Here is a 26647-nt window from a genome sequence, read left to right on the forward strand (position 1 = left end):
TGCTTCTAACTAGCTTCTAAGTAACCTGATGTAAAGATTTTCCTCCATAGCCATTCCTTCAAATGGTAAATTGTGCTGTACAAGTGATGGAGCATGACTGGGCCAGGGGCCGGGGTGGGGTGGGGTGGGGTGGGGGTGGGCCAGGCAGCTTGTCCACTTGAGAAGATTCACATCTTGGAAGAAAACTCCCATGCCATCCAATCCTGCCTCCTCCCTTCTTAGTCATTATTCATTTATGCAACAGATAATCATTATGTAGGGACAGGGGGTTCACTGAACAAACCCTGCAAAAGTCACACCCTTAAGGGTGCACATTCTAGTGGAAGCTAAACAAATAATTGAGAAGATTTCATTAATTAACTCATTCCACAAATAATTATTATTTCATTTTTCAGCCAATCATTGCAGAGCCTTTACTATATATAGGAGGCACTGGGAATCATTACCGAACAAGTAAAGCAAGAAGCTTGCCTTCAACGACTTACATTCCAGTGGAAGTTATATAAAATAAACAAGATGGTAGAGAGTGACGAGTGCTAAGAAAAACGCAACAGGATGTAATGCCGGAGGACCTGCTGAGAAAGAGCGTTGAGGGGCGGCCTTCCTAGAGGGTGACATGTGAGCTAAGACCCACCCTATCTAAACCCAGCGCATCTGCCCGTCGCCCTGGAATTATCTCCACAACTCCCTTCTCCACTTCTGGAATGAACCTCTCATTCTGGTAAAAATTCTTCAGCCCGATGTTAGGTCTTTTATGTGTACATGCGTTATCCCACCAATAATCCGAATCTCTTCGAGGGCAGAGCTGACTGTCCTCGGTTGGTAGGGTGGGTTGGTTGGCTGACTTTGGCCCCACCATAGGCTGGGCTGACGCAGGAGGTGGGAGGAACATTTGAATAGGAACTCCGCGACAGGGATTTTCCCTATCACCGAGTTGACTAGACCCGTCAACTGTCCTTCCAACGCGAGGCTGAGCTTCCACGCCGAGTAACCAGCCCCGCCCACCCCGCGGGTTGGACGGGATCCAACTGTGCCTAGAGGTCAACGCTACCCGCGACGCCCGCCAGGGGGCGGGCTGGAGACCGCGTGCCGCGCCTGCGCACAGAACACCCGCAGCCGCGGCCCCGGGCGCTCCTCGGAACTGCGCCGGCGCACTGCGCCCGGCGCTAAGGGGGCGTGGTTTCGTTGCGCCGCGCGCTAGGCTGGGGCAAAACCCGGACCAGGATAGGGCGTGGGGCAGCCGGGACGTCCCTCGCGTCGCGCCCGACAGCGCCTGCGCAGTGTTAGCCGGTTGGAGTGATTGGGGTGGTTGGGGTGGTTGGGGTTGTTGGGGTGGCTGGGGGGTGGGGTCGGGGGCAGGTGCTGCCTCTTACCTCACTGTCCCCTATCGCCGCCCGGACATCGTGCCCGTCGTTGGCACCATGAAGATATGGACTTCAGAGCACGTCTTTGAGTAAGTTTGGGGCGTCAGGCTGGTAAGCGATGTAGGGGGGTAGCTGTCCGGCGCGAAGGCCGGCCCGGCCTGGAGTCATGGTGACACACAGGTGCCCCTCAGAGGGCTTACAGGCTTCCGGCCTGGTGAGGAAAGCTGAGCCGGAGCACCACAGCGTGATGAGGAAGCGAAGACTTCAAGGTCACAACCGCAGGGGCTCCCGGGCCACTCTCTTCGCGGCGGGGTCGGTCCCCGGTGGAGAAAGCCCTGAATTCCCAGGCCCAGGCGACCGCCTGGATAAGGGGCAAAAGAAGAACCACTTCCGGACTCCCGGAGTGGCGGGGGCGGAGCAGAGCATGTGGTCCTCGACTGCGCTTACAGTTTGAGAAATCCGGCTTCACAAGACCATGCTGGGGTGTGAACCGAAGGCTTTTAAGAGGAAGGCATGGGTTTTGCCAAGAATCTCGTTGCCCTGGCCAGCATTTGAGCAGTTTGAGCAGTTTTTTTACCTCTGAATGTGAATTTAGGGAGCTCGGGCGACGAAAATATGACCTTTCTGATAGTTCCGTAGCTTAAGGAAGAGAGCCTTGGATTTGGAGTCCAGTCCAGCTCTGTCTCTAACAAGCTGTATGACCTTGGGTTACTCATTTTCATCTGCCAGTTGGAAACGATCATATCAGCAGGGCCTACCAGTGTAGGTTATCTTTGGGGTCACTTCAATAACATCTTTTGGTCAGTGTGAAACTTTTCATAACAAAAATTAGGCCTTAAGCCAGCTGGATGTTGGGAATTAAATTTAAAAGAATACAAATAATCCATTTTACCGCGACTCTTTATTAACTAATCCATCTACCTCTCCTGATTGGAGATGACATCTTTGTAATTTATATTTGATTCCATTTCTGTCTATTCCATTCTAGGGAGCTTGGTATTTTACCATACTGTTTTAGTTATTAGAATTTTGTAGTGTATTCTGTTTTAGCCTCTTGACTTTTTGAAAGTATTTCTGAGGGCAATTTTTTTAAAAGAAGTAATTCAGCCGTGTCTTTAAAGTCCACTGTATCTTGGAAACTATGAAACATAAGAATCAGAAGGAGCCTTTCTTTCCTCCCTAATGTTTACACTGTAGGAAAAGATCCTGAATTTGTAGACTTTTTGGTGTTCTTCAGCCCAGTGACTTCCTTCAGTATTCCATTTCACCACCTGAGATTTCGGATGGTTTCTTACTTGCAGTCCTTTTCCGCATTTGAATGCTTCAGGAGGTCTTGATGCTGTGTCTCCTTAGAACTTAGTTTTTCATTGTCTTCCCTAACACTCTTCTCCCAGACTTGTTCCTCACTCTCACAGCTCCTTCTTCCCTTTTCTTCAGCTTTTCCCTCTTTTTCCCCATCAATGTAAATGTTCATTGAAATTTAGTTGTTGGCCTTCCTGTATTTCATAAGTGATTCCTAATCTTTTTTTTTTTCTTCCTCTTTGTATATTTGACATTTGATGAAGGCTCTGGGACTCTCCTCCCAGAAAAATAGGCACATTCAAATAAGGATTCTACATGTTCTGGGAGAAGCCCTGATCCATGCTTCCTCCCCAGATGAGCTCGGCATTCAGTCAAGGTGCAAGCTGACGCATACTCATGACACCAAATTTGTACCTTTGACTCCAGCCTTTCTTGAACTTCAAATCCTTGTTTTCAAGTGGTAACCAAACATCTGTACCCACACAACCCAAAGCACTTCAAACTCAGCGTACCTGAAATTCAAATCGTAACTGCCCATCACAAATCTTACCGTTTCCCTGTGTTTCCCATCTCAAGGACATCACTATCCAACGATGACATCTAGGTAATCATTCTGTGTCTTACCTAACACTGTGTCTTTTCCAACACTTAAAAGGAAGCCTAGCATATAGTTGGCACTTAGTTGAATTCATTCATTGATGCTGTAAATACATATGGATGCCAAATATGTGCCAGGCACTGTGCTGCGGATTGGTTACATTTTGGTAAATGTAAAAGATGTTGCCACATAAGAGGTGTTAACAGTGCTACCACCCTTATTTTATAGGTGAAGAAATTGAGCAGGTCAGTAAACCACAGCCACTTGCTCCTGACTGCACTTTAGTGCTGTGGCCACAGTACTGGATGTCTTCCATTGCGACATTTTTTAATCATAATTATGTTCATAGGGTTAAAATTAATTGCTGGAAGACTGTTAATCATAATATGCACCCTCTGTAATGTTTGAGTTAGTTATGGATTTCATAAAGCAGTCTTAGTCCAAGCTAGGTCAACATTGGTGTTTTCTTGTTAGCTCAGAGAGAAGAGGGACTAAATTACAAATAATGCGAAACCACCCTGAAGCCATGCAATTATTAATTTTTTAGTGGGGTTGAGGGAAAGAGATAAGTGCACGGAAGCCAGCTAACCATGGTGTATGGCTAGATGAAGAGGGGAAAAAGGTTCATCTGATTTTCGTTTGAGATAGTTGCCATGGTAACAATCAGAGTGCTCATCCTGTGTCACTTTATTTGTGGGGACTGTTTAGATTTATGAAGTAGCTCCCTTTGTATACCTGCATTGATTGCTGAAAAAGGCTTGAGATTAAAAACAGAATGAGGTTCATTTCTGTAACATTATAGAGAAAATGAAAACATTAAAAATGATGTCACTAGTTGTCCAAAGTTCTGGGAAATGGAGAGTGTTAAGATTTTCCTTCTCTGAACAAAGTGTAGTTGTCGGTCTGAGTTCTCTGAAAGTTGAAATAGATTAATGTCTATGTGTTTTGCCGTTAGAAAAATAAAAAGTAATGCTATTTGGTTTTATAAATCAGTATAGCTTAAAACAGCATATCCAGATCTTGTCTTTTTCCTTTAAATGAAGGCATGAGCACAAGTAAGTGGTATAGAAGGGGTTAGAATCAGACTTGAGGTGGACTGTCACTTCTAATACTCAACGTAGTTAATAAAGGGCTCTTTTTAAAAGATAGCTTTTGTATTGGTGTCTTATTCACATATGATGTGAAGTGAAGAAATGTACAGCACATTTTAAATCATCCAAGCACATGTGCTTTTCCAAGAAAGTAAAGATGCAAGTTCTCAGTTGATGTGATATTATTTCCGTCCTAGGCAATAAGCAATACTTACTATATTAAGAGGGGATGTTAGAAAATAGCATTTTAGGATGGCTTAAGAAATAATATTGTATTGAGTGGATTTTTTAAAAACAAGTCAGAATCACAACTTTAAGAGAAACAATGGATAAAGCTCAACTTAGGTCACTGTTGTTTATTACCTTAATGTAGAGAAAAATACCTTTTTAATATTGTGGTATATACATCAATGATGCTTTAGGTCTTTTTGTCATTATCTATAAAAATATACAGTGCCTGTAAGTTATTTTTCTGTTGTTACTTTATAGCTTCATAGAATGGGGGTCAGACGAAAGAATAAATGGTATAATATTCACAGATTGTGCTTGTTTCTGTAGAATATAATTTTTTAATACATTTCTATGTCTACATTTCTACGTATCAATGACTTTTCATAGAAACAAAATTTACATGTGAAAGTGGATGATGGTAAATAGGAAAGATTATACTATAGTATAAACCATTTTGATATTTTATAGACATTGGTTTTACTGAATACCCTGTGTGCTAGAGAAATTATAAAATGCAGATCGATCCCCCAGAATCATTCAATCAGTGCTTCATAAAGCAGTTTTCCCATTCTTTTATCAGTATGACAAAAGCACCACACTATATGCATGGTGTTAATAATGTAGAGTGGGGGGACAGAATATTGGAACTCTGAATTTTCTGCATGATTTTTTATAAATCTATAGTTCCTAATAAAATTACATAAAAATGATTTTCCTAAGGTAAGCTAATTAGAGTTTAATTGTAAAGAATAATTTGGTAGGTTTATTGTGTATTTCATATGCATATTTTTAAATATTTGACTTTTTATTCTTGTTGACAGCCACCCATGGGAAACTGTTACGACAGCTGCAATGCAGAAATACCCAAATCCTATGAACCCCAGTGTGGTTGGAGTTGATGTATTGGACAGACATATAGATCCCTCTGGAAAGTTGCACAGCCACAGACTTCTCAGCACAGAGTGGGGACTGCCTTCTATTGTGAAATCTGTGAGTGTGTCTTTAGACCTGTAGAAATGTGACTGCTGTAGAGAAGTTTTCTAAACCACATTATAATTTCAAATAGGTTGTGGGCGCCAATTCTGAATGTCATTTTTGCATCAGTTCAAATTGTATTATAATAAACTTGAGTTATGAGTGTATAATGAATTGGAAATATTATTACAGTCTTCATGAAGGCACCTGATAAAACCTTCTGAAGGAAGCCAGCTAATGCTGTATAATCTAAAAAGAGTTACATTCTGCTCTTCCTGCTTTCACCAGTAACTTGAGACGAATAATAAGATTCACAAGTAATGGTCTGATTGTGGTTGGTAGGTGAAAGTCCTTGTGGTCAGTGATGGGTTGTACACATTAACTAAAGAGCATATTCTTGGACCTGGCCATGGCCACGTTTGTTCTAAGGTCTGGTTCTTCTCTTGTAGGTAGTACCAAGACCTTAGAATAATTCTGTTCAGTTACAAGCTTGCAGGCTATGGTAAGGAACTAGAATGCTAGTTTACCATAATGTGAGAAAACTGGTGTGATAAATGGATCCAATTTTCTTCAGAGGTTCTCTTTCTAGAAGGTGGTTCCACTCAGAAAAGTAAACATTTTTTCAATAGGAATTTACTGGTTGCTTATTTTGTACAAACTACTGTATTAGGTCATGGTGATGCAGAAATGAGTGAGATCGGGGATTGGCTTAGGGTCAGAGCACAGGGAGTGACATTCGATGCTGATTGTGGCTGTTTTTTAAATCTGAAGAATGAAGTCACAGCACCCTTTCCCCGGACTGCTCTAAGAAAATATTGATAGATACTCTTGAGTGCTCCTTTTTTCTCAGAGTTATGGTTCCCCAAATCTGATTTCCATGTTTCAGCTTCAGTGTTCCACCATTGCACCTTGGTAGTTTCTGCATCCTGCTTTATATTTCTTAGGTTTTCAGTGGGCTAGTTCCTGTTTGTAGCTGGCAGTCTTACCTCATCCATGACTCGTGAATTTTTCTTCCTTTCACATGGGCCGCCTTTCTGACCTTTCTTTGTTCCCCTATATTTTATGAAACAGATTTTTGTTCAGCAAATGTATCAAAATAAAATATTGATACACTTGGTAAGAAATCCTTCCTCTCCTGATTACTAATTTTGAATGTTTTACTTAGCTTATTGGTGCAGCAAGAACCAAAACATATGTGCAGGAACATTCAGTAGTTGATCCTGTAGAGAGAACAATGGAACTTAAATCTACCAATGTAAGTTTTTGCCCCTTTTTGTTCCAATTTTGAACTGTTTGGCTTAATTTTTTGTCTCTGTTGTAGTTGATATGTAGTGAATATGTGTACTTCGATGTGGTTTAGAAAAATCAACTTTTACTGGCTGCATTTTCTTTGCATGTTTGCAGCTTCCTTAACCTCACTGCTCAAGTGATCCTGGCTATTTCTAGGGGATAGAGTTCACAATAAGATGAATTTGGAAATCTATCTATATTATTATTGTTATTGTTATTATATTTCCTCAAATTTATTGATTTAAACAAGTAGACAATGAATAGTGAAATTTAGATGCTATTTACATAGTAATATCAGAGTAGATTGTTTATTTTTGTTTCTGGTTTTTTCCTTGTATGTTTCGCTAGTAAGGTTTTGGTTTGGGGATTAATTTTGGAAATATTTTTACTCTTCAGTTTCCAAAATGGTTTGACTCTGGTTTTTTGTTTGTTTGTTTTTGGCTTTTTCATTCTGTAGATTTCATTTACAAACATGGTTTCAGTAGATGAGAGACTTATATACAAACCACATTCTCAAGACCCAGGAAAGTAAGTAAAAAGCGTTTTAACAAACTTGCTTTTTTTTTTTTAATTTGTTTTTTATTATCAAACCAAACCAACACACAAACATGAACATTCTTAAAATACAAACATTCTGTGCATGGTGTACAATCAGTGGCTCACAATATCATCACATAGTAGTATATTCATCACCATGATCATTTTTTTAGAAGATTTGCATCACTCCAGAAAAAGAAATAAAAAGAAAAAACTCATGCATAATATACCCCTTACCCCTCCCTCTCATTGACCACTAGTATTTCCATCTACTCTATAGATTTTAACCTTTGTTCCCCTGTTTTTTTCTATATCCCTTACCACTCCCTTTCATTGTTCACTAGTATTTCTTTTTTTTGCTGTCCTCTTTTTTTTAAATTTATTTATTAATTAACAAATAAGAAACAAAATAAAACAACATACATAATCAGTAATTCACAATATCATCACCTAGTTGCATATTCATCATTTCTTAGAACATTTGCATTAATTCAGAAAAAGAAACAAAAAGACAATAGAAAAAGAAATAAAATGAACACAGGAAAGAAAAAAAAAAGATTATACCCTTATCCCTTGCCTTCATTGATCACTAGCATTTCAAACTAAATTTAACATTTGTTCCCCCTATTATTTATTTTTATTCCATATGTTCTACTCCTTTGTTGATAAGGTAGATAAAAGGAGCATCAGACACAAGGTTTTCATAATCACACAGTCACACTGTGACAGCTGTATCATTATTCAATCATCCTCAAGAAACATGGCTACTGGAACCCAGCTCTACATTTTCAGGCAGTTCCCTCCAGCCTCTCCATTACCTCTTGAATGACAAGATGATATCTACTTGATGCATAAGAATAACCTCCAGGATAACTTCTTCACTCTGTTTGGAATCTCAGCCATTGACACTTTGTCTCATTTCCCTCTTCCCCCTTTTGGTCGAGAAGGTTTTCTCAATCCCTTGATGCTGAGTCTCCGCTCATTCCAAGATCTCTGTCCCATGTTGCCAGAGTCATGTCCCTGGCAACACACCCCTGGGAGTCATGTCCCACGTAGAGAGAGATAAGGTGGTAAGACTGCTCGTTGTGTTGGCTGGAGAGAGGGGCCACATCTGAGCAACAGAAGAGGCTTTCTTGGTTGACTTGACCTATCCTTTGCGGGGTTAAGTTTCATATGAACAACCCCCAAGACTGGGGGCTCTGCCTATAGCTTTGGTTGTCCATACTGTAACAAACTTACTTTTACAGAGTGGTTTAATTTTTATTTTTTTTTTTAAATCAAATAGTTCTTTAAAAAATGGAAATGGGGTCATTCTGAAGCTGTGTGAATGTGTTTTGTTCCAGAACTGTTTTGACTCAAGAAGCCATAATCACTGTGAAAGGAGTCAGCCTCAGCAGTTACCTGGAAGGACTGATGGCAAGTACAATTTCTTCAAATGCTAATAAAGTAAGTGAGGCTTGTCATTATTCCCTGTTTTCCTTTCTTGGAAAAGAAAACTTGCTTCCAAGTGCCTGTGTCCCTGTGGACAAGAAGCCATACAGCTTGAGGAAGTGATTTGCATAGGCTGTAGGGTCCACCACACCTAGGTTCATATCCAAGCTTTGACCCTGGCCAGCCTCTCAGCCTTAGGCAAGTCAACATTTTTATCATTTCCGTCTGTGAAGTGGGGATTAACTACCCATTTTACAGAGTCAGCATGGAGAGTAAATGAGGTACAAGGAAAGTGTGTAGCCCAGCACCCAGGAATTGTTTGACCACGTGTAACTGGGTCATCATTGTTTAAAGCACCGTTTCTCAACCTTTTTTCATTATTCCACCCTGATCCCCAAATCCATTTTAGACATTTTTTCCTAAACACCCCCATGAAAATTTAATCCCTCGGATAAGCATATTTGTACTTTTGTACGTTAAAAGAGTAAGGTGTTTTCATCCATTGAAAATGCTTGATTTAAAACAAAGTAAGTTGAGAGAGAGAGATGCTTTATGCACTATTTTATAACACATGTTTAATATGGTATCATTCAGCAGTCAAAAGATATTCATTGGATGCCTTCTCTGTGCCAGGCAGAGTGCTAGCCTAGGCTGGTAAGTGAGGAGCAAAACAAGTGCTGTCCCTGCCCTCATGGAACTAAGGAAGGTGACATTAATCAATAAGCATGCCTGTCCTTAGGAAATGAAAAGTACAAAAAGCTATGAGAATGTTAATGAGGCAATGGGTGGACAAAGTGTTTGACCTTCTTACCCCCACAAAGATGATCACTCTAATCATGAAATAAGTAAGATATCACTGTCATTTAATTATATATCCTTTTCCAAACACCTTTTCAATACAAAATAAAAATCAGTTTACAGATCAAGCCAGTTGCTCAAGGCAGTTGCTATTTGTTAAATAACATTAGGGAAGAAAAAGCAAGGACAAAAACAATCTATCCTGGGAAGTTTGGTTATGCTTGTAATGTTCCTTGTTACTTCCTGATGTGCCATTTATTTAATACGTGCCTTTGCCCTCCCTTGGTCTTTTAAAAGGGCCGAGAAGCGATGGAATGGGTAATACATAAATTGAATGCTGAGATTGAAGAATTGACAGCTTCAGCAAGAGGAAGCATAAGGACACCAATGGCGGCAGCAGCATTTGTAGAGAAATGATAATGAAAATCGGTGTACAACATTGGATCCCCCAGGTCTTTCCAAGCTAGTGATATATTTATTTGCTATTTAAAAAAAAACACAACTGTATTTTAGGTAGACTTTTTTTGTAATAAGCTGGAGAAAACATATGTGACTTGATAAAAACAAAGAGATGCAGGGCTTCTAAATAAAAGAGACAATCTGAAATTTATGTTATTTGAAATGACCATCTAATTTTAAGGGCTCCAGCATTTATGTTAAAATTTTACAATTTTTGAAAAAGTACTTTGAAATTGATATTGGCATATTGAATCTTCTTAAGGTAGAATTTTAGAGCTTTTCATGCATTGAAACTCTACCTGGCTTTGGACCAATCCCAGAACAAAGCAGAGCCACCTTTCTATATACAAACATGATTGCCCTGCTTACATGAAGGAACTCACTTTAAAAGGAAAAATTCTGTTAAAAGCGTGTTAATTTGTATTAAAAAAGAAACAAAATTTGCTCTGCTCTAAACCACAATTAAAAACCACAGTGTTTAGATTTGGTACTTAAGTGATATTTTTGGAATAAAAACTATCACTAAAATAATACATGGCTCCAACAAAAAAAAATGATTTTATTGTATTAAGAGAGTACTGTATTGATTTGCCAAAGTTTGTAACTTAGTAAAGGTATTACTTTCCTTGGATTTGTACTTCTAAAAGTCTTTATGATTTAGTATGCTGTACCGTGGGCTGGTTATGTTAACTGAAAAAATAAAAGTCATTACCTGAATTTTGCAGCACTCTAAACTTAAACAGAATAGCTGTTCACATCTTTTAGCATTTCACATTTGCCTACCTTATAAATTGCCATGTGTCAAAATCATGGTTCTGTAATTGCTAAAGCATGATATGTCAGGTTATTTGAATATAATTACTTTTTGAAGTAATTGTGACCACAAAACATCTTTTTTACATGAAGAGCTGTACATCATTTGAAATTACTCAAATGATGTCTTGATCTGAAGCATTAATCCCAGGTACTTAATGTTTTTAATAATATGGTGTCACTGTAGGGCGTAGGGGGTGGTGGGGAAGAAAAAAGAATAAAAGAAAAAAGAATGGATTGACCTAAACTAATCATTAAGTAAATTTCACTGCAGCTTTTGTCTATGGGAAACCCTTATTTGGGATGCCAGTGGACAGCTGCAACTGAAAAACAATCTAGTAAATGTTTTATATTTTATAGCAGATTACTATCAACCACTAATATCTTTAATACTTATTTGTTGCATACAGAGTATTTTTGTTAAGGTGATTAGCTCTTGCCTTTATTTTACAATGCTTTATGTACAAGTAATAAAATTCGATCAGGTTTCTTATTAAGTAGACCAGTTAATTTTAGTACATGAACTACAGAAATAGTATATCAAATTACTTTAAAAATTAGTGTTTTTTCTACTTAGAATATCGTTAAACAAGACTTTTTAGGACATTTATAAAAGCACATTAAATCCAGGTAGGTTTCTGATTATTTTTTGTAACCAAAGATGGTTTTTACAACTGAAAAAACATTTCTGCTCAATAACATTGCTAATTTTTAAATATTTGGTAAAAAATTTGCCTTGTATAATTCCTGTAAATTATACTTGTTTTGAGAAAAGTGTAATACCCTAATGATAAAAGATTTCTAAGCAAATTCTTTATCCTTTGATTTTTTTTTTTTACTCTGAGCTAATGATAAAATTGTGTAAATTTTCACTTTCTAATACAGTTGCCTCTTTTAGTGAAAATGATTTTTTACTTTTACCTGTGAAAATATAAATACACAGCAAGGAAATGAATTTAAGAGGACTAGACTGGAATAAAGTGTCAATTAAGCTCTTTGACTATTGAGTACCTTATCCTAGTATTATCAAAAATGGAACTTATGCGAATTAAGGAAAACCTGTGCTTTTAAAACCTCCTGATTATAATTTCTTTCGTAATTAAAGGTTTCGAGGAAAAGCAATTTTTTTCTCCTTATTAGAAAACACCCTTTATTTAAGGCTATAAAACATTGCTGTATTGCAAGGTTGGGGTTTCGTTCTCTTAAATTCGAAACATGGAAGGTGAGGGCTTTTCATGGCCACTGTGGTATCCTGTTGCTCCAGTTTTTTCCTCTCAGATTTTTATTCCCACTTCATCCCTGGCTACTGCCCCCGCCCCCTGTCCTGCCCCATGATCATAGGTTATATTTTAAACTATAAAATGTCTAGTGGGATTGGCACACTTTGGATGAAGCTACACTTGTTTCCAATTTTTTTTTTTTTTTTTAATGTAACTCCGGGAAAGTAGAGATACTTAAGTGTGTTTTTAAATTTCAATTATCGGGACACGGTTGTCTTGCCGACACGAGGGGCCCTTTAAATGTAGAAGCAATCTAGAACTCAGACCTCGCTCTAATGGCAGAAGCATCCCAGTTTCGCTTCCCTGGCCAAAGGCCAGCAGCGACCGGTCCTCGCCAAGGCACGCGACTTCTCACTCCGGGGGAAGAAGGTTAACGCCGGCCATATGGGATGTCCCCGCCACCCGCGTTGCGGGTACTACGGAAGCCGGAAGGGGACAAACCGGCCGCCGTCCGGCCCGCTCCATGCCCCGTGGAACCAATAGGCAGGCGCAGGCGGCTGGCCCGCCTGAGGATTGGCACTCGCGGCTCAGGCCGCGCGCCCCCATTGGCTCCCGCGGCGGGACAACAGGGGCTTTTGTGAGAAGGCGGGAAGAAACAGGAGGCAGTGGGATTGGCAGGTCCGCAGGGTCCCGCCCCTTCCGCTTCTCAGGCCTGACCTTCCTGCCGCTGGGCCGCGCCGGGTTGAGGCGACATTGACGCTCCCCTCGCTGCTCGGCCGACGCGCTCCATTGTTGTGACATCATGGTGGCGTATTGGCGACAGGCTGGGCTCAGGTAGGCCCGGGCCTCCGGAGGGAAGGACGCAGGGAGCCGCGGCATGGCCCATCCTGGGGTCAGGAGGTCATGTCGAGCAGGCGGGCTCGGTGGCCCACGCGGGATCGCGGGCCCAGTGTGGCCCACCCGGTTGCGGGACCAGCACCTCAGTTGCTACTGCTGCCCATCAAGATGGCGTCTCTGTGGACAAGCACGCCACAGGCCTGAAGCCCTATCCCGGGAGGTCCAGACTGCACAGCCCTAGTTTACAACTTGAGGCTCGGCTCCAGACCCCGTCCCAGATACTCATGTCAGTCGAAAGTGGAGGCAAAGTCCATAATTCTTTGTGGACTTCATCTGTAAAATGGATCGGGTGGAGATGAGTACCAAACAAGATAACAATGAAAACTCCTGGTGAAATGTGATAGATTTGGCAAAGAAAAAGCCTTCCTTTTTTAAAGGAGACTTTTTCTTTTTTATTTATACATGGTGTGCACTGTAAAGGCGATATAGTTCATAAAATTTGGAAAGCAGAAGTGGGAAGATTTCTCTTGATATAACCACTGCTAGCATGTTTGGTCTTTTTCCAGCATTGAGGTGAAATCTTCTATGATATTACATATACATGTGTACATATATATATTTTTAAGTAACTACTATTAATCACAGGTTTTATTGGTCAAACGGGTGAAAACCCTTGTTAAGCTGTAGTCTGCTTTGCACAAAGGTGAGTGAGTGGTGTTTGAAGTATGGAACCCTTTAGAGGAGATGGCCCCTGCTGTAATGGGAGAACCAGTGGTCTTAGATCACACTTAATTTCTTGGCCTGTGCATCTAGTTGAGCAGAAGTACCTTGTTCTAGGTAACACAACTTAATCATTTCGATTAATTAGAGTAGTAGTACCTTCCAAAGGTAAAATTATGTGGGTATGTGATTATGATATAATGGAGAAACCCAAGAGTTTCCTGATTTGGCTGAAGTCCAGCAAAGTTTTATAGAGTTAGAAGGTGATAGCCCCCTTAAGCATGGAAAGCATGGCATTCCATGCTTTTTCACACTTCATTTCTCATTTTCCCAACCACCAGCAAGGCAGGTATTATCTTTTTTATTCTCATTTTACAGGTGAATAAACAAGCCAGAAAGATTGAACAGCTCATAGATCACCTTTTCAGTAGGAGTGAAAGTAGGCATTGGAACTCTTACCTCTAGCCCCCAAAACCAATTTTAGAACATGAGAAATAGTACCATATATACAATTGAAATATAGGGTATATGTTACTAGAATAACAATTTAAAAGAACAAAATAAAGCATGGGACTGTACATATAACAGTGAACCCTAATGTAAATAATGGACTATCGTTAATAGTACAATTATAATAATATGCTTTAATCACCAGATACCACACTAATGCAAGCTGTTAATCGAGGTAGGGTTATATGGGAACTCTCTTTTCTGCATGATTTTTATGTAAATCTACAACTTCTCTGATTAAAACGACAGCAAAAAAGTCCCCCCTTCCTGTTTCAAAAAGTATGAAAAGGGGCTTGTCATCTTTTGGGAAGTGTTCTTGAGATGTTCATGAGAGTCCATCACCAAACAGAAACAAGCTTCTAGGTGTTATGCTAAAATTGATGATGCTTTCTGAGAATTTTTCAGTTTAATTTAGAAACCTTAATTAGTAGGTATTTTAAACATCAGTCGAGTGAAACTGAATCCAGTAGTCTCGAGAAAGCCTCTGTCAAAGGAAGAATGGTTTTAATGCAAAATAAATTTTTTCTCTTTTAATTATATATACCTTGTAAGAATAAGATAATTATAGAAAAAAGTTAACTAGAGAAAAATTTTCATGATATAGCCTCTTAGCATTTTTGTATATTTTCTTTATTGTAGGATTTTTAAAAATGTTTATGCTCTTTATTTTAAATTAATACTTATGCATTAAAGAAAGAAAACAGCACAAAGAAGAAAAGAAATTCGCTTCTCTAAAGACCAGTTAACACTTTGGTACATTTCTTTTTAGTCGTCTTCTTTTTGTTCATATAGATTTCTTCTGATATTATTCGGTTTTAAATCTAGTTCTCTAGTCATGCACAAACAAACCAAAATTTAAAAGTATAGGAAGGAAAACAAAACACATCAGATTGGTGAGAGCCTTGATACAACTGTCTTTATTTTTTCCCAGCTACATCCGATACTCCCAGATCTGTGCAAAAGCAGTAAGAGATGCACTAAAGACTGAATTCAAAGCAAATGCCGAGAAGACTTCAGGCAGCAGCATAAAAATTGTGAAAGTGAAAAAAGAATAATCTGTAAGTTACTGACTTGTTTGGAAGAAGATTGCATCTTAAATTTTGTTTCAGGTCACTTGAAAAAAGTAAAAGTACTTTTAGTTGCATTCTCTCCGATTTTTGATCAATAAATACATTAGAAATTAGTTAGTAGAATCATAACTTAAAGCATACAAGTTACAAAAGTCCTGTGGCATAATAAAAGAAAGTCATTTCAGGCCTTGGCACATTGATTTTCAGTTCATTTAGCAATGCCTTATTACAGAGCCATCTTAATTAAACCTATTTCAGTTGTCTGCACAAAATCAAATAATTTGGAGGATAAACTCCCCACGTTTGTAATTGCAACTGGAGTTATATAATAGCAAGTAACATGAAAAATTATAGCTCTTTGCATTTCTATTTCCCCCACATCTGCTACCATTCTCACAAATCACTGCTTCCTGAACATAAAGGCTAAAGTACAGGCAAGGGTCCTTCTGTTTTATCAGGCAAAAAAATCTGCAAGACCCTGCAGGGAATATTGTTTTACCAAATTTATGCTTTCAGAAGGTTTGGTTAAACTTCTCCAGAGAATGTTGGTGATATAAAGTTACATTCTCAGGCAAGAGAAAGATAGTTTTATACAGTTTTTTTTTAAAATTCAGATTTGTACTCCAAACTACTAAGGTGATTTGGTATCTAAACTACTTTCTTGACGTTGTGCAAGGCAAATTATGGGAAAGATGTTTTTCAGGTATGATTTTCTTGTGTTTGCTTTTAAAAAGCTTCAGATTCACAGTAGCAAGGAAATGTGATAAATATTGATCTTTTGGCAGCTTATGGTTATGAGCAATTTTACTTATTGGAACTATCTCCCCTAAGCACTTTTTATTTTCATTTTGAATTAGTAAATATTTTATTACAAGCTTGGCGATGAGTGTTTTGGATTTAGCTCTTTTTCTAGGGGCTCTCTATCTAATCTCATAATTCCAAGTAATGAGACCTGGTTTTATTTGGGTTGTTGTGTTTTAACAATGAGCTGAGAAAATCATTTAGCCTCTTTCTGCAGCATAGCTGAGTCAGACTGCAATCTAACTCTCCTGACTTTGTGATGTCTTTGGCATCACAAAATAGTGCCCAGCTCCTATAAAGAAAATGACAAGCCTTCTCCGTTATATCCTGCAGGAGATGAAGGTTCCCACTCCATTAGCCCAGCAGGATTTTTGCATCTTTTGAAGGCAAAGCAATTTCTTTATTGCTAGGAGAATGTTTAATTTTACTTAGCAGGGTAAAGCCTGTTCAGCTAAGGCCAAGCATGTGAGCCATCACTTTTTACAACAGAAAACCAAGACTCAGTCCCACCCCAGTGCATTGAAGCCACACTTAATATTATTCAGTTCACTATGGAAGTTATTTCCCATGTTCATGTTGAATTTTTTCAGAAAACACAGAGCCAGCAACTTTTGTGTTTTTTCTTTTCTTCCTAGACCCTGGCTAAAGCTTGAAATGCTACATTTCCAAGGTGAAGATGTGTGGGCACATTTATGGCTGATTGAAAGTGATCTGGCTTCATGGGGGAAAATGCACTTGTTCATAGATTGACAGTAACAATAAAATGAAGTGTGAGTCACTCTTCTGTTATTTTTTGGTTTCCACCGGACTTTTCCTGACACTGTCTGCACAGTTGGAGGGTTATGGCCATGTGAACAGGGGCTTCTAGAAAGGAGGAGGGGATTTAATATCTACCCACCAAAGGGCTGCAGAAACATGTTGAAAATGTCTCCAGAGAGGGTTTGCTCTTTTTTGTAGCATTAATTGGTGGTCAGATTTGTACCCTGTTATTGAAGCTCTCTCGTCCCTTAACTTTGAGTTGCAAAAATCTGTCAGAGCAACTGGCTCATTATCTGCTGTCCTCATCCTTTTGTGGAGGTAGCAGTATCAAGGTAGTGCTGCTTAGCTGGGAGCCTCAATGAAAATGACTAAAAACATAAATTAGAAGAACAGATACAAAATTGTAGTACTGATTTTTTTTATCATGAACTTAAAATCTATAGAGAACTGTTAATACTAGATTTATATAAATACAAAATGCTTTTTCATGTTGTTTTATAAATGAATCTTTATATTCTGGTAGCAATTCTTGTAAGAAATGAGGCAAAGCTGTTCTGTAATTTGCTTATTGAATTGATGGCTAAGCTGAAATTAAAATCTAAGATTCTAGTTGCGAGGTCCGGCCATGATGACTACAGCCTTCCAGTGGTATTTGCATAGGGAGTTATTCGTTCATTCAATATAAAGGAAAGTACTGAGTGATGAAGAACTGTAGCAAATGCTTTTTGTCTTTCTTTGATACTTGGAAGCACTTGACCAAATCAGACACCATTATGAAGTTACCTGCTTGATTTTAATAGTTTTTGAAGAATGGAGAAATTAATTTTAACAGGAAATTTTGAAGCATTGCTCAATTTCTGCACCAGGACTGGTTCTCACAGTACTTCAACTAACAATAATTTATCAGGGGCAACTCCAGGCAATAATGAGGGTGATCCAAAGAAAATAGTCTTTGGCCCTGGCTTCTAGAGATGACAGCTTGCCACAGGAAACTTAGTTTTTATTTCATTCTATGCACAGGGCATGCAAAGAAGTATACCCAAGTGAGGTGGGATAGCAGGGAGCTGCTGGACAGGAGCAGGTTAAGAGCCTCTGGACTATGCCTCAGTGCTATTGTCCTGCTGTTTTGAAGTCAAGGCAGCTCAGTGTCAGTGCTACAGTCCCAAGAGTAAGGTATTAGGAAGCATCCTTCATTACAGAGGATGGGAATAAATGAATCACAAGGCTATAGGACCTTTTTGATGCCAGATGAATAAAATAACTAATCGGCAGAGGGCTAAATTATTTCCAGCCAAGTAATTAAGTCATTTATTAGAGAAGCAGGTGGGATAATTAGAGGTGAGGCTTAGAGACAGGGCTAAGGATATGGAAGGAATTAAAGTAACTGAATAAAAGACAAGTTTACTGCCAGCAGAGGTTCTTTGGGACTGTATCACTGATTCAAAAAAAAACTGTGATGAAATAAATTTCTCGCATCCAGCCCTGCTGGGTACCTGTCAGGAATGCTGGGCCCAAGTTGTGGGCCTTTCACCAATTGGGTAATTTTTTGAGGAAGTTGATTAATCTTATGTCCATGTGTGTAAAGCAAAGACATCAGACAAACTAAAACTCTGCTGTTGCTTTCTCCAAGAGACCAGTGTCACCGTAGCAACCACACCACTAAAGGAATAAGCTCAGAATCAGAGGGGACAGATTTCTCTTGGTTTCCAGTTTTGTTTTTTTAATCTGTTTCTACCATATGAAAGAGTAGGATGGTGAGATAACATTTTGAAATATTTTTAAGTAGTCGAATTAATCAGTCTGGGCAATTAGACTCCAAGAAAGGGAATTTATTTAGTCTGAAATAAAGCAATTTAGCCATTTAAAATTAAATTTCTCAGTACATTATTGATTACTATTGAGCAAGCAAAAATCCTTACAGTGATATAAATCAGAAACTTTTTGTTTCAAGATATAAATCTGTATATTTCCAGGCATCTATTTAATTTCCTTTTTAGATGAGAGGAGGAAAGTACTGAAGGAAGCATGTGTATAAATTCTTAGGTAATCACAGGTTGTAAGTGTTTTTAACATCTTAGGAAGTTATTAACTCCAAACTAGGAGACTAAGCGTATTTAGTTTCAATTCCTTTGTAAATCTGGCTTTGTTTTTGGCACTTCTTGAACCACAAGTAGCAAGTGTTTAAAACATTAGGGGGCTTTTTTTGTAATTTCGTAAATAGACTTGGTGATTCTGACGGCAAGGCTTAATTTTCTCTTGGTATGTATTTTAGTTGTTTCTTTGAATGTTTCTGTGGAAAGAGTGAAATTTCTCCAAATGACCTACTGTTATCCATTCCCTCGCTGCTTTATTATTGCAGATTGCAAAAACAAGTCAGGAGATGAAAATCTCTAGTTGCCTGCAAGTAAATATTTCCTACAATGAGGGTTACAACATCTTCCCATTCTTGGCTGTCGGTGAACTAGCATAGCTCAGTGGTAATTCAAGAAGGCTGTTAAAAACCCTTATGGTACTGGAAGGGATGGCAGTGCTGTATGTCAGAAATAGGTAAACTGTAATTAAGACGTTATAGATGATTTGATTAGGCTCTCGTGTATTTGGTCCTTTTGTAATGTGAGCAGATTAAAATCGTGTAATGGTTAAAAGCTGTGTCATCCCGCAGACATTTATGGCAACTTCTGCAAATTAATTTGAACTGTAAAAGTTCCCTAATGAGATGATGTCCTCTGTACCCGGGAAGGACATTGCTGCTGTTGCTGCTTAATTCCTCCATTTGAATGGTTGCCGTGTGTATGCTGTGCCCTTTCTCAAAGAGCAAAGAGGCTGCATAGCATTTTCGGGGGGTGATTGCTGAATGAAAGTGAAAAGGGCATTTCAAAATAGCCTTTAAAAAAGAAAATCAAAGATGATCATTAATGAATTCCTAGAACCTAGCACTAATAAGAAACTTAAAACTATATCAATATGTGTATGCCAAAAGCTAACTATTCAGAAATAAAGATCAGGGGATTGAAGTTCTTTAGTTTTGCTGGTCATTTTGGGGTTTACTTGGGTTTTTTTCATCAGATATTTTTATAGAGAAAACTACTGGGGCTTTTTCCCTCTTGTTTTCTTTTTCCATTTAGTGGGATGAGGTCTACACAAGGCCTGCACAATTTCCTAATGAATGCTGATCACCCTGACTCCTTACCTCCCCACACATTAACTCTCCCCAGGCTATGGTGGGGGCAGCAAGCACAAGGGGACAGGATGCTGGCTGGTGTTGGTGAAGAGAGCACCTGAGCCAGGGGTCTTAGCCTCATGAGGCCAAGTAGGGATTCCAGAGGGCCTATCAGTACTAGCATGCCAAAGCATTTAAAAATTAGAGTCAATGACAGAGAGTGTTGGCAGATCCACAGGTGCACTGAGTGCCCAACTGGGCACACAGCAGATACTCATATACTTCTAAATAAAGGGAGCACTTTACCATACATTCATATTACTAATAAAAAGAAAGTTACTAGATTGTGCATTGAATATCAAACAGCAGAAGACCCTCACGTCCTCCCTCCAGGCCTCCTAGTAGCAAAGCTAATAATGACTAGGAATCAGTTATTGTGCTGTAGGGCAGAATAGGCTTTGGATGGCTGGAAAAAAAACACTAATCTTGAGGGAAACAGTTCTGTGACTGCTGATCACTTGCGTGCATGCAGCTTCACTCATAGTGTCCCTTATCTTCTGGTTCAGCTTCCGCCTCTTCCATGACCTCTTCATTCTCATCCAGAAATGCCTTGGCGTCTTGAAATTGTTGGTATTCAGATACCAAATCGTGGATGTTACTTTCCGCTTCTCCAAACTCACTTACATCCATTCCCTCACCAGTGTACCAGTGCACAAAAGCCTTCCTTTTGAACATAGCAGAGAACTGCTCAGATACCCTGGTGAAGAGCTCCTGGATGGCTGTGCTGTTGCCTATGAAGGTGGCAGCCATGTTCAGCCCACGGGGAGGGATGTCACAGACGGCGACCTTGACGTTGTTGGGAATCCACTCCACAAAACAGCTGCTATTCCTGGTCTGCACGGCAAGCAGCTGCTCGTCCACTTCCTTCATGGACATCTTGCCCCGAAAGATACAGGCCACCGTCAGGTAGCGGCCCTGGCGAGGGTCACAGGCAGCCATGGTGTTGCGAGCGTCAAACATCTGCTGGGTGAGCTCAGCCACTGAGAGGGCCCGGTACTGCTGGCTGCCCTGGGCTGTGAGTGGGGCAAAGCCAGGCATGAAGAAGTGCAGGCGGGGGAAGGGCACCATGTTCACTGCTAGCTTCCGCAGGTCGGCATTGAGCTGGCCCGGGAAGCGCAGGGAAGTGGTGACCCCACTCATGGTCAAGGACACTAGGTGGTTGAGGTCCCCATAGGTGGGTGTGGTCAGCCTCAGGGTACGGAAGCAGATGTCATAGAGGGCCTCATTGTCAATGCAGAAGCAGGCATCGGCGTTTTCGATGAGCTGGTGGATGGACAGGACAGCGTTGTAAGGCTCCACCACCGTGTCGGAGACCTTGGGGGAAGGCATGATGCTGAAGGAGTTCAGGATGCGGTCGGGGTACTCCTCCCGGATCTTGCTCATGAGCAGTGTGCCCATCCCGGAGCCTGTGCCCCCACCAAGGGAGTGAACAATCTGGAAGCCCTGGAGACAGTCACAGCTCTCACTCTCACCCCTCACCACATCCATCACACTCTCGATCAGCTCTGCACCCTCCGTGTAGTGCCCCTTGGCCCAGTTGTTGCCAGCACCAGAGTTCCCTGCAGTAAAAAGGACTTGTAAGGTAACCTTGCCCAGGGTAAGGATGGGGGCCAGGAAGATGAAGAGAGAGAGGGGCACCACCGGGAGGCCTGCACATAATCTCATGGGTCGTTCCAGAAAAACTTACCATGGACAAAACTGTCTGGTTGAAAGAGGGCTCCTAATTTGCCTGATCTGATGCTGTCCATGGTCCCAGGTTCTAGGTCCACCAAGACTGCTCTGGGCACGTACTTCTTACCTGCTCCGGAAGGTTGGAAGAAGTCAACACGCTGTTTTTTTTCTAAAAAGTTTATTTTTCATCAAAATAGAACCTGTGATACTGGACTCCCTCTCCCCACCAAAAAAAAAAAGGGTACTCTAAAAAAGGGGTCTTTGGTAGAGACAGTAATACTTCTCATCCTATTGTTGACCCCAACAATTACAAGAATCTATAAAAGACCTAACAAATACTTTTTCCATCGTTTATTTTGCTTTGTTGTATGGCCGGTGAGGGAGATTCTGTTCCTACTGGAGATGATTCTGTCTTCCATTAAAAACAAAAAAAGGAAGAAGGTGCTTAAACTTTCTATTAGGAAGTACGCCCCCCTCGAGTTCACCCTTCACCTGTGGGTGAGCACCCCTCACCCCTGGAATTCTCCTGCTCTGCCTTCTATCTGCTGGGCTTTCGGGTTTTCTGTTGGGAGACCCCCATGGAAGACCTACCATAGGCCTCGTTGTAGTAGACACTGATGCGCTCCAGCTGCAAGGCCGAGTCGCCATGGTAGCTGCCCACCAGGTCAATCCCGTGCTCCTCACCAATCACCTCCCAGAACTGAAAGCAGAAGGTGGGGAGGTCAGCAGCCTGGGCAGCTGGGGAGGGTGCGAGTACTCCCCACCGGGGGTCTTGGGATGGCCCTATCCCTGCGCAGAACAGTTTTTGTCGGCCAATTTCATAAACCACTCCAAGCTGCAATTCACTATTTGCCTGGACTAATAAAACAGGAATGTGTCACCTGCATTTTATAACACCTGAACTCCTTAGGTCAAATATCAAGCACATAGAGGAAATTGCCAGCACTGTTCAAAGAGCAGAAGAATAAATAAAGACAAGTTCTATGAACCACAAATAAAAAGTGTCTTAAAGTTTATATGTCCCCAAATAGTAAGGAGCCACTGGGGCCCTCACCACTAGACCCCCAGGACCTAGAGTGAGAGTGGAGACCCTAATGTGGGCTCTGCACCCTCTCTCTGGCCCTCTTACATTGTCTTTCCACTTCAGAACAGTGTGGCTCCTGCTTCTCCCCCCATCCCCCACTCCGTGTTAGTTGTGAAAATCGTGCTGTCGCTGTGCCCTAGAAGAAGGACAACTCCTTCTCGAGCTGTAATATCTTTGCCCCAGGTTTTAAACAACTGCATTCAGGCACCTTAGTAGTAAAACTTTTCAATCCATATCAGTTAGACTAATTTTAAACAGCAAAGAGAACAACCCAGATGGATGTTACTAGGAGGGTTGTCATCTTAAAATCAGGGCTGGAGACCAGGACCCCGATACCTGGTTTCTTTGCATCAGCTAAAGGAATTAGGTCTGTTGTAGAAAAAATTTAAGGGGTAGGGGCAGAAAAACTCATTTATATTCCAGAGGGTGTACTTAATCATTTCTGCCACCATACAAGAAAACCTTAACTTAGGTTTACCTTTTTAATTTTTTATCGCATACTAAGTAGAATAGTAGTTGATTGATTTTACCCAATGACATAAACTTGGGAAAGGAGGAAAAGACAAACCTTGGAAAATGGTTTTGAGACGAATTACTGTTTTTAGATCTGAAAAGTTCATTGTTGAGATGATATAAGTAAAACTGGTTGGTCTTTCCCCTATGTGGGGCAAGCAGTTTCGGGGGTGAAGATCTCCCTGATACCATGGGATGTAATTCCAGGATATGATTTTGGCCCTGGAGCTACGGGATTGACGATGCCTTCCACACCAAAGAGGGGGAAAGAAGTGTAATAAAATAAGGCATCAGTGGCCAAGAGAGATCAAATGAAGTTAAGAGGCTATTCTGGAGTCTTTTCTTATGCAAGCTTCAGTTAGATAGTGCTAATTGCCATGGTTCGCTGGACTCTAGTCAACATCACTCCTGTTAACTCTTAAGGACACTTAGGGCTGGAACTGAGACTCTGTAAAGAGGTTTTATGCACTAAGTTTGCCTTCCTGGTACCTATAATTCCTGGAGGGTTCCTAGGTCAGATCATGAAACTCAGACGGACCAGCCTCTCCAAAATTAGTAATCACTTATAGCCCCCTATTCTTTAGTGTGTCCACCCCTTCTCAACATGAAAAAGTCAGAACGGGCATTGCCCAAAGATCCTTATAGATTGGGAGAAGGATCAAAGAAGGAGGACTTATAACAGAGAATAGGATTTGGCAAACAAGTATGACTGCTGAATCACTGTTAATATTCCTTCTAGCTTCCAATGTTTAGAAGTAGCTAAAAGGAGAAATCCGAGGTGGTGGAATGGTAGCCCATGACAAACTCTGGGATCTGTTCAATAACTACTTATTGAAGTGTGCTTTGAAAATTACTGCTTTTCTTTTTTTGCTTTGTATATGTTATATTTTACAGTAAAAAGGTTTTTAAAAAACTAGTAGGCTTGTGTTACAAATGTAACTACTGACAAAATTAACATTAATTAAATCAACACTTTCAGCCTTTAATTTGTCCTGTGTCTTTTTAAAAGATGTCACTTAATAAATCAAATATTTGGCAAGTGCACACAGGCTGCTCTACTTTGCCTTCCCCACTTAAACCATGGCATTTTGTCAGCTAGCTACACCAAAGGATGGCAGTGTAATTCACCTAGTAATTCAACCTTTCCTACCTTGGCTCCAATCTGGTTTCCACACTGGCCGATCTGAATGTGCACAATTTCACGCATTCTTGCTTCACACTCAAGTATTTGGTCTTCACAGAATTCTCAGATTCGGGGAAAGCGTCGTTCACCCTGCAAGCCAACACCACTCCAGCATGGCAATGAAGGGCAGCTGACCAAGCCACCCAACTAGAGCACCCTGAGGGTGTGTCCAGCCCAGAGGCCAACCCCACCCCCTCTCTGCTCCCTGCCTATTGTCCTTTCGGAGGAGGGGGGCAGTTCTTTCCTTTCTCAGTACAGAATATCGCCCAGTCATTTCCTAGGACCAAAGGCTGCCTGTGTGCCCAGTTCATGGAAGCTCGGGATATCAGCAGGCCTGGCCACAGTGGCCTCTGGGCAGCAGCACTGGCTGTGGGCTCTGGGTGGTGATAGGAGAGGGTATCCTGGCTCATCTCATCCAGTCGATGGATGAAGGCCTTTTCCAGCCAGAACCAGTTGTGCTATCTAAACCCATCATTGACATATGAAGCCATGGCATCCCAGAGAGTGAAGTCACACAACCAGAAAGATGTGTCACCTTTTAAACCTAGCCACAGACCTCACTCTGTTCAGCCTGTTTCCAAAGGTGGTATAAAAGCCCCTGGTGGCACTGAGGTGGCTTTGGGTGGGATATGAGTGGACACTTTAAGCTATATACATTAATGTTAACAGAAAAAAGTAGCTATATATCCTGTTTTCTGTAACAGGATAATGTTAGAAGTTTCCATTTTGAATTTGGTCAAAGTCAGGAAGGTGATGTGGGATTCTTTGGCATTTGGGTATCCATGGTAAAGAAGCAAAATCCAAACCCATTTACCACAATCAAGGGCTTTCCCAATCTGCCCCCCAACTACTTCCCAGCCCCTTTTCCAAAGTCCTGTCCTCAGAAACCCTGTGCTGGGACTGGCCTGGAGGGTGTCTCCATTTGCAGGCCATCCCACCGGCTCCCATCCCACACATTCACCCCTCTAATCGCGCTCTCCTTCCCTGAAGCACTCCTTCTGGTCCTTCCTGCCAAGCCTTCCTCAGAGGGGACCCTATCGGCGCTGTCAGAGCCTGGCTGTGCCACCCCCTCCCTAGCTCCTTGCCCCATCGACCTCCTTGCCCTCCTCATGTTGACTGGGGGGTGATTGTTGCCACCTAATCCCTTCACCAGACCCTAAATTTCTCCAGGGAGAGCCGGGCTGGACTCCTCCCGTTTCCCCAACACCTGGCAGAGGCAGCCACAGGTCACTGGAACTGGCTTTTCTGCCCCAGGTCCTTGGCAAGCCTCCCTGTGCTTCCAGCAAAATACCTTACAAAACTGCCTCCCTCCATCACCCAGGGGCCTCAGCAGGGTGGCCAGCAGGCACCAGCTTAAAAATCCTGCCCAGGAGCAATGGCTTCTGCAGACAAAAAGGAGGAAGTGGAGCCCCCTGAGAAGGAGCCAGAATGCTGGGTTGATGATGGGAAAACTGGCAAGACCCACCCGCTGCTCGTGGCCCTCTGGAGGGGCAGGTGGACAGGGCCACTCGAGACTTCTCCTCAGGGTTCATTGGGCTCCCCAAGGCTGGTGCCCCATCACCCAGTAGCTCCCCCAACTTGAAGACCACATGTCATAGACCCTGCTGGGAGCACACAAAATAGGAATGGAGAGACAGGTGTCAGCAGACCTTGTGTGCACCAAGCCCTGGCACAGCTCAGGGACACCAGCCCACAGAATGCAGAACCAAAGGCGGGAGCACTGAACTGTGGATTCAGACATCTGTCTCTGCTGGGACATGGGACGTTGCCCTCAACTTGTTCACGAGGGATCTGTCCCTGCTGGGCCTAGATCCTTTCCTGGCCACTGAATCCTAATCCCATGAGGCCTGGGGGGGGAGGTCAGTGATAGGAGCAGGACCAGTTAGGGTGGAGAGTGGGGTGAAATCGCCTCTACTTACTCCCAAAGGAGCTGGACCACAAAGAAGAGGGCTTGGCTGAGCACAAGAAAAGACACCCACGTATGGGCAGAGAGGGGCTCTGACTGGCCTGCCAGGAACAGGACAGTTCATCCCTCAGCACCTGTCAGTGGTGCAGTTTCCAGGACTGATCTGTCCCTACCTGATCCTGGATTGGATCCTGAATGCAAGGAAAAGATGCAGAACAATTGTCAAAATTTGGAGTACACATGAGAATATTATTGTCTCCATGT

At 41.5% G+C, this 26647-nt stretch overlaps 3 protein-coding genes and 1 long non-coding RNA gene across 5 annotated transcripts; 3 read left to right on the forward strand and 1 right to left on the reverse strand.

Moving 5' to 3' along the window:
• The first annotated feature begins 1199 nt into the window (after positions 1 to 1199).
• On the forward strand, positions 1200 to 10793 carry PRELID3B (PRELI domain containing 3B). The gene is made up of 6 exons (XM_077112730.1): positions 1200 to 1453; positions 5408 to 5576; positions 6727 to 6816; positions 7309 to 7379; positions 8732 to 8834; positions 9915 to 10793. Exons 1-6 carry the CDS (start codon positions 1422 to 1424, stop codon positions 10032 to 10034), a joined length of 585 nt encoding a protein of 194 aa, XP_076968845.1. The 5' UTR covers positions 1200 to 1421; the 3' UTR covers positions 10035 to 10793.
• A 2004-nt stretch (positions 10794 to 12797) lies between these two features.
• Positions 12798 to 16825, forward strand: ATP5F1E (ATP synthase F1 subunit epsilon). Its single transcript, XM_077112745.1, has 3 exons — positions 12798 to 12943; positions 15108 to 15234; positions 16683 to 16825. The coding sequence occupies exons 1-2, from the start codon at positions 12912 to 12914 to the stop codon at positions 15229 to 15231; spliced, it is 156 nt and encodes a 51-aa protein (XP_076968860.1). The 5' UTR covers positions 12798 to 12911; the 3' UTR covers positions 15232 to 15234; positions 16683 to 16825.
• Positions 12950 to 15099, forward strand: LOC143644152 (uncharacterized). 2 transcript variants are annotated; one of them, XR_013156534.1, is made up of 3 exons: positions 12950 to 13519; positions 14045 to 14105; positions 14816 to 15099. It is a non-coding gene; the product is annotated as an uncharacterized LOC143644152 (long non-coding RNA). The 2 variants fall into 2 exon arrangements; XR_013156536.1 differs by having other exon boundaries at positions 14870 to 15099.
• On the reverse strand, positions 14831 to 24971 carry TUBB1 (tubulin beta 1 class VI). Its single transcript, XM_077112717.1, has 4 exons — positions 24445 to 24971; positions 22289 to 22397; positions 21714 to 21824; positions 14831 to 21585 (listed from the first exon to the last, which is right to left on the reverse strand). Exons 1-4 carry the CDS (start codon positions 24499 to 24501, stop codon positions 20501 to 20503), a joined length of 1362 nt encoding a protein of 453 aa, XP_076968832.1. The 5' UTR covers positions 24502 to 24971; the 3' UTR covers positions 14831 to 20500.
• Between the last annotated feature and the right edge of the window lie 1676 nt (positions 24972 to 26647).

The sequence above is a fragment of the Tamandua tetradactyla genome, chromosome 1, assembly GCF_023851605.1.
Source record: "Tamandua tetradactyla isolate mTamTet1 chromosome 1, mTamTet1.pri, whole genome shotgun sequence".
Taxonomy (NCBI): domain Eukaryota; kingdom Metazoa; phylum Chordata; class Mammalia; order Pilosa; family Myrmecophagidae; genus Tamandua; species Tamandua tetradactyla.

What these genes read in the sequence shown, in the direction of transcription:
- TUBB1 (XM_077112717.1), bottom strand. Translation starts at nt 24,501, where the DNA reads ATGCGTGAAATTGTGCACATTCAGATCGGCCAGTGTGGAAACCAGATT. An exon ending in CTACTACAACGAGGCCTATG is followed by an intron (nt 21,825 to 22,288) that starts GTAGGTCTTCCA and finishes CTTCCGGAGCAG; the next exon opens with GTAAGAAGTACGTGCCCAGA. An exon ending in ACCAGACAGTTTTGTCCATG is followed by an intron (nt 21,586 to 21,713) that starts GTAAGTTTTTCT and finishes TTTTTACTGCAG; the next exon opens with GGAACTCTGGTGCTGGCAAC.
- ATP5F1E (XM_077112745.1), top strand. Translation starts at nt 12,912, where the DNA reads ATGGTGGCGTATTGGCGACAGGCTGGGCTCAG. An exon ending in TGGCGACAGGCTGGGCTCAG is followed by an intron (nt 12,944 to 15,107) that starts GTAGGCCCGGGC and finishes ATTTTTTCCCAG; the next exon opens with CTACATCCGATACTCCCAGA.
- PRELID3B (XM_077112730.1), top strand. Translation starts at nt 1,422, where the DNA reads ATGAAGATATGGACTTCAGAGCACGTCTTTGA. An exon ending in CATTCTCAAGACCCAGGAAA is followed by an intron (nt 7,380 to 8,731) that starts GTAAGTAAAAAG and finishes GTTTTGTTCCAG; the next exon opens with AACTGTTTTGACTCAAGAAG. An exon ending in TTTCTTCAAATGCTAATAAA is followed by an intron (nt 8,835 to 9,914) that starts GTAAGTGAGGCT and finishes GTCTTTTAAAAG; the next exon opens with GGCCGAGAAGCGATGGAATG.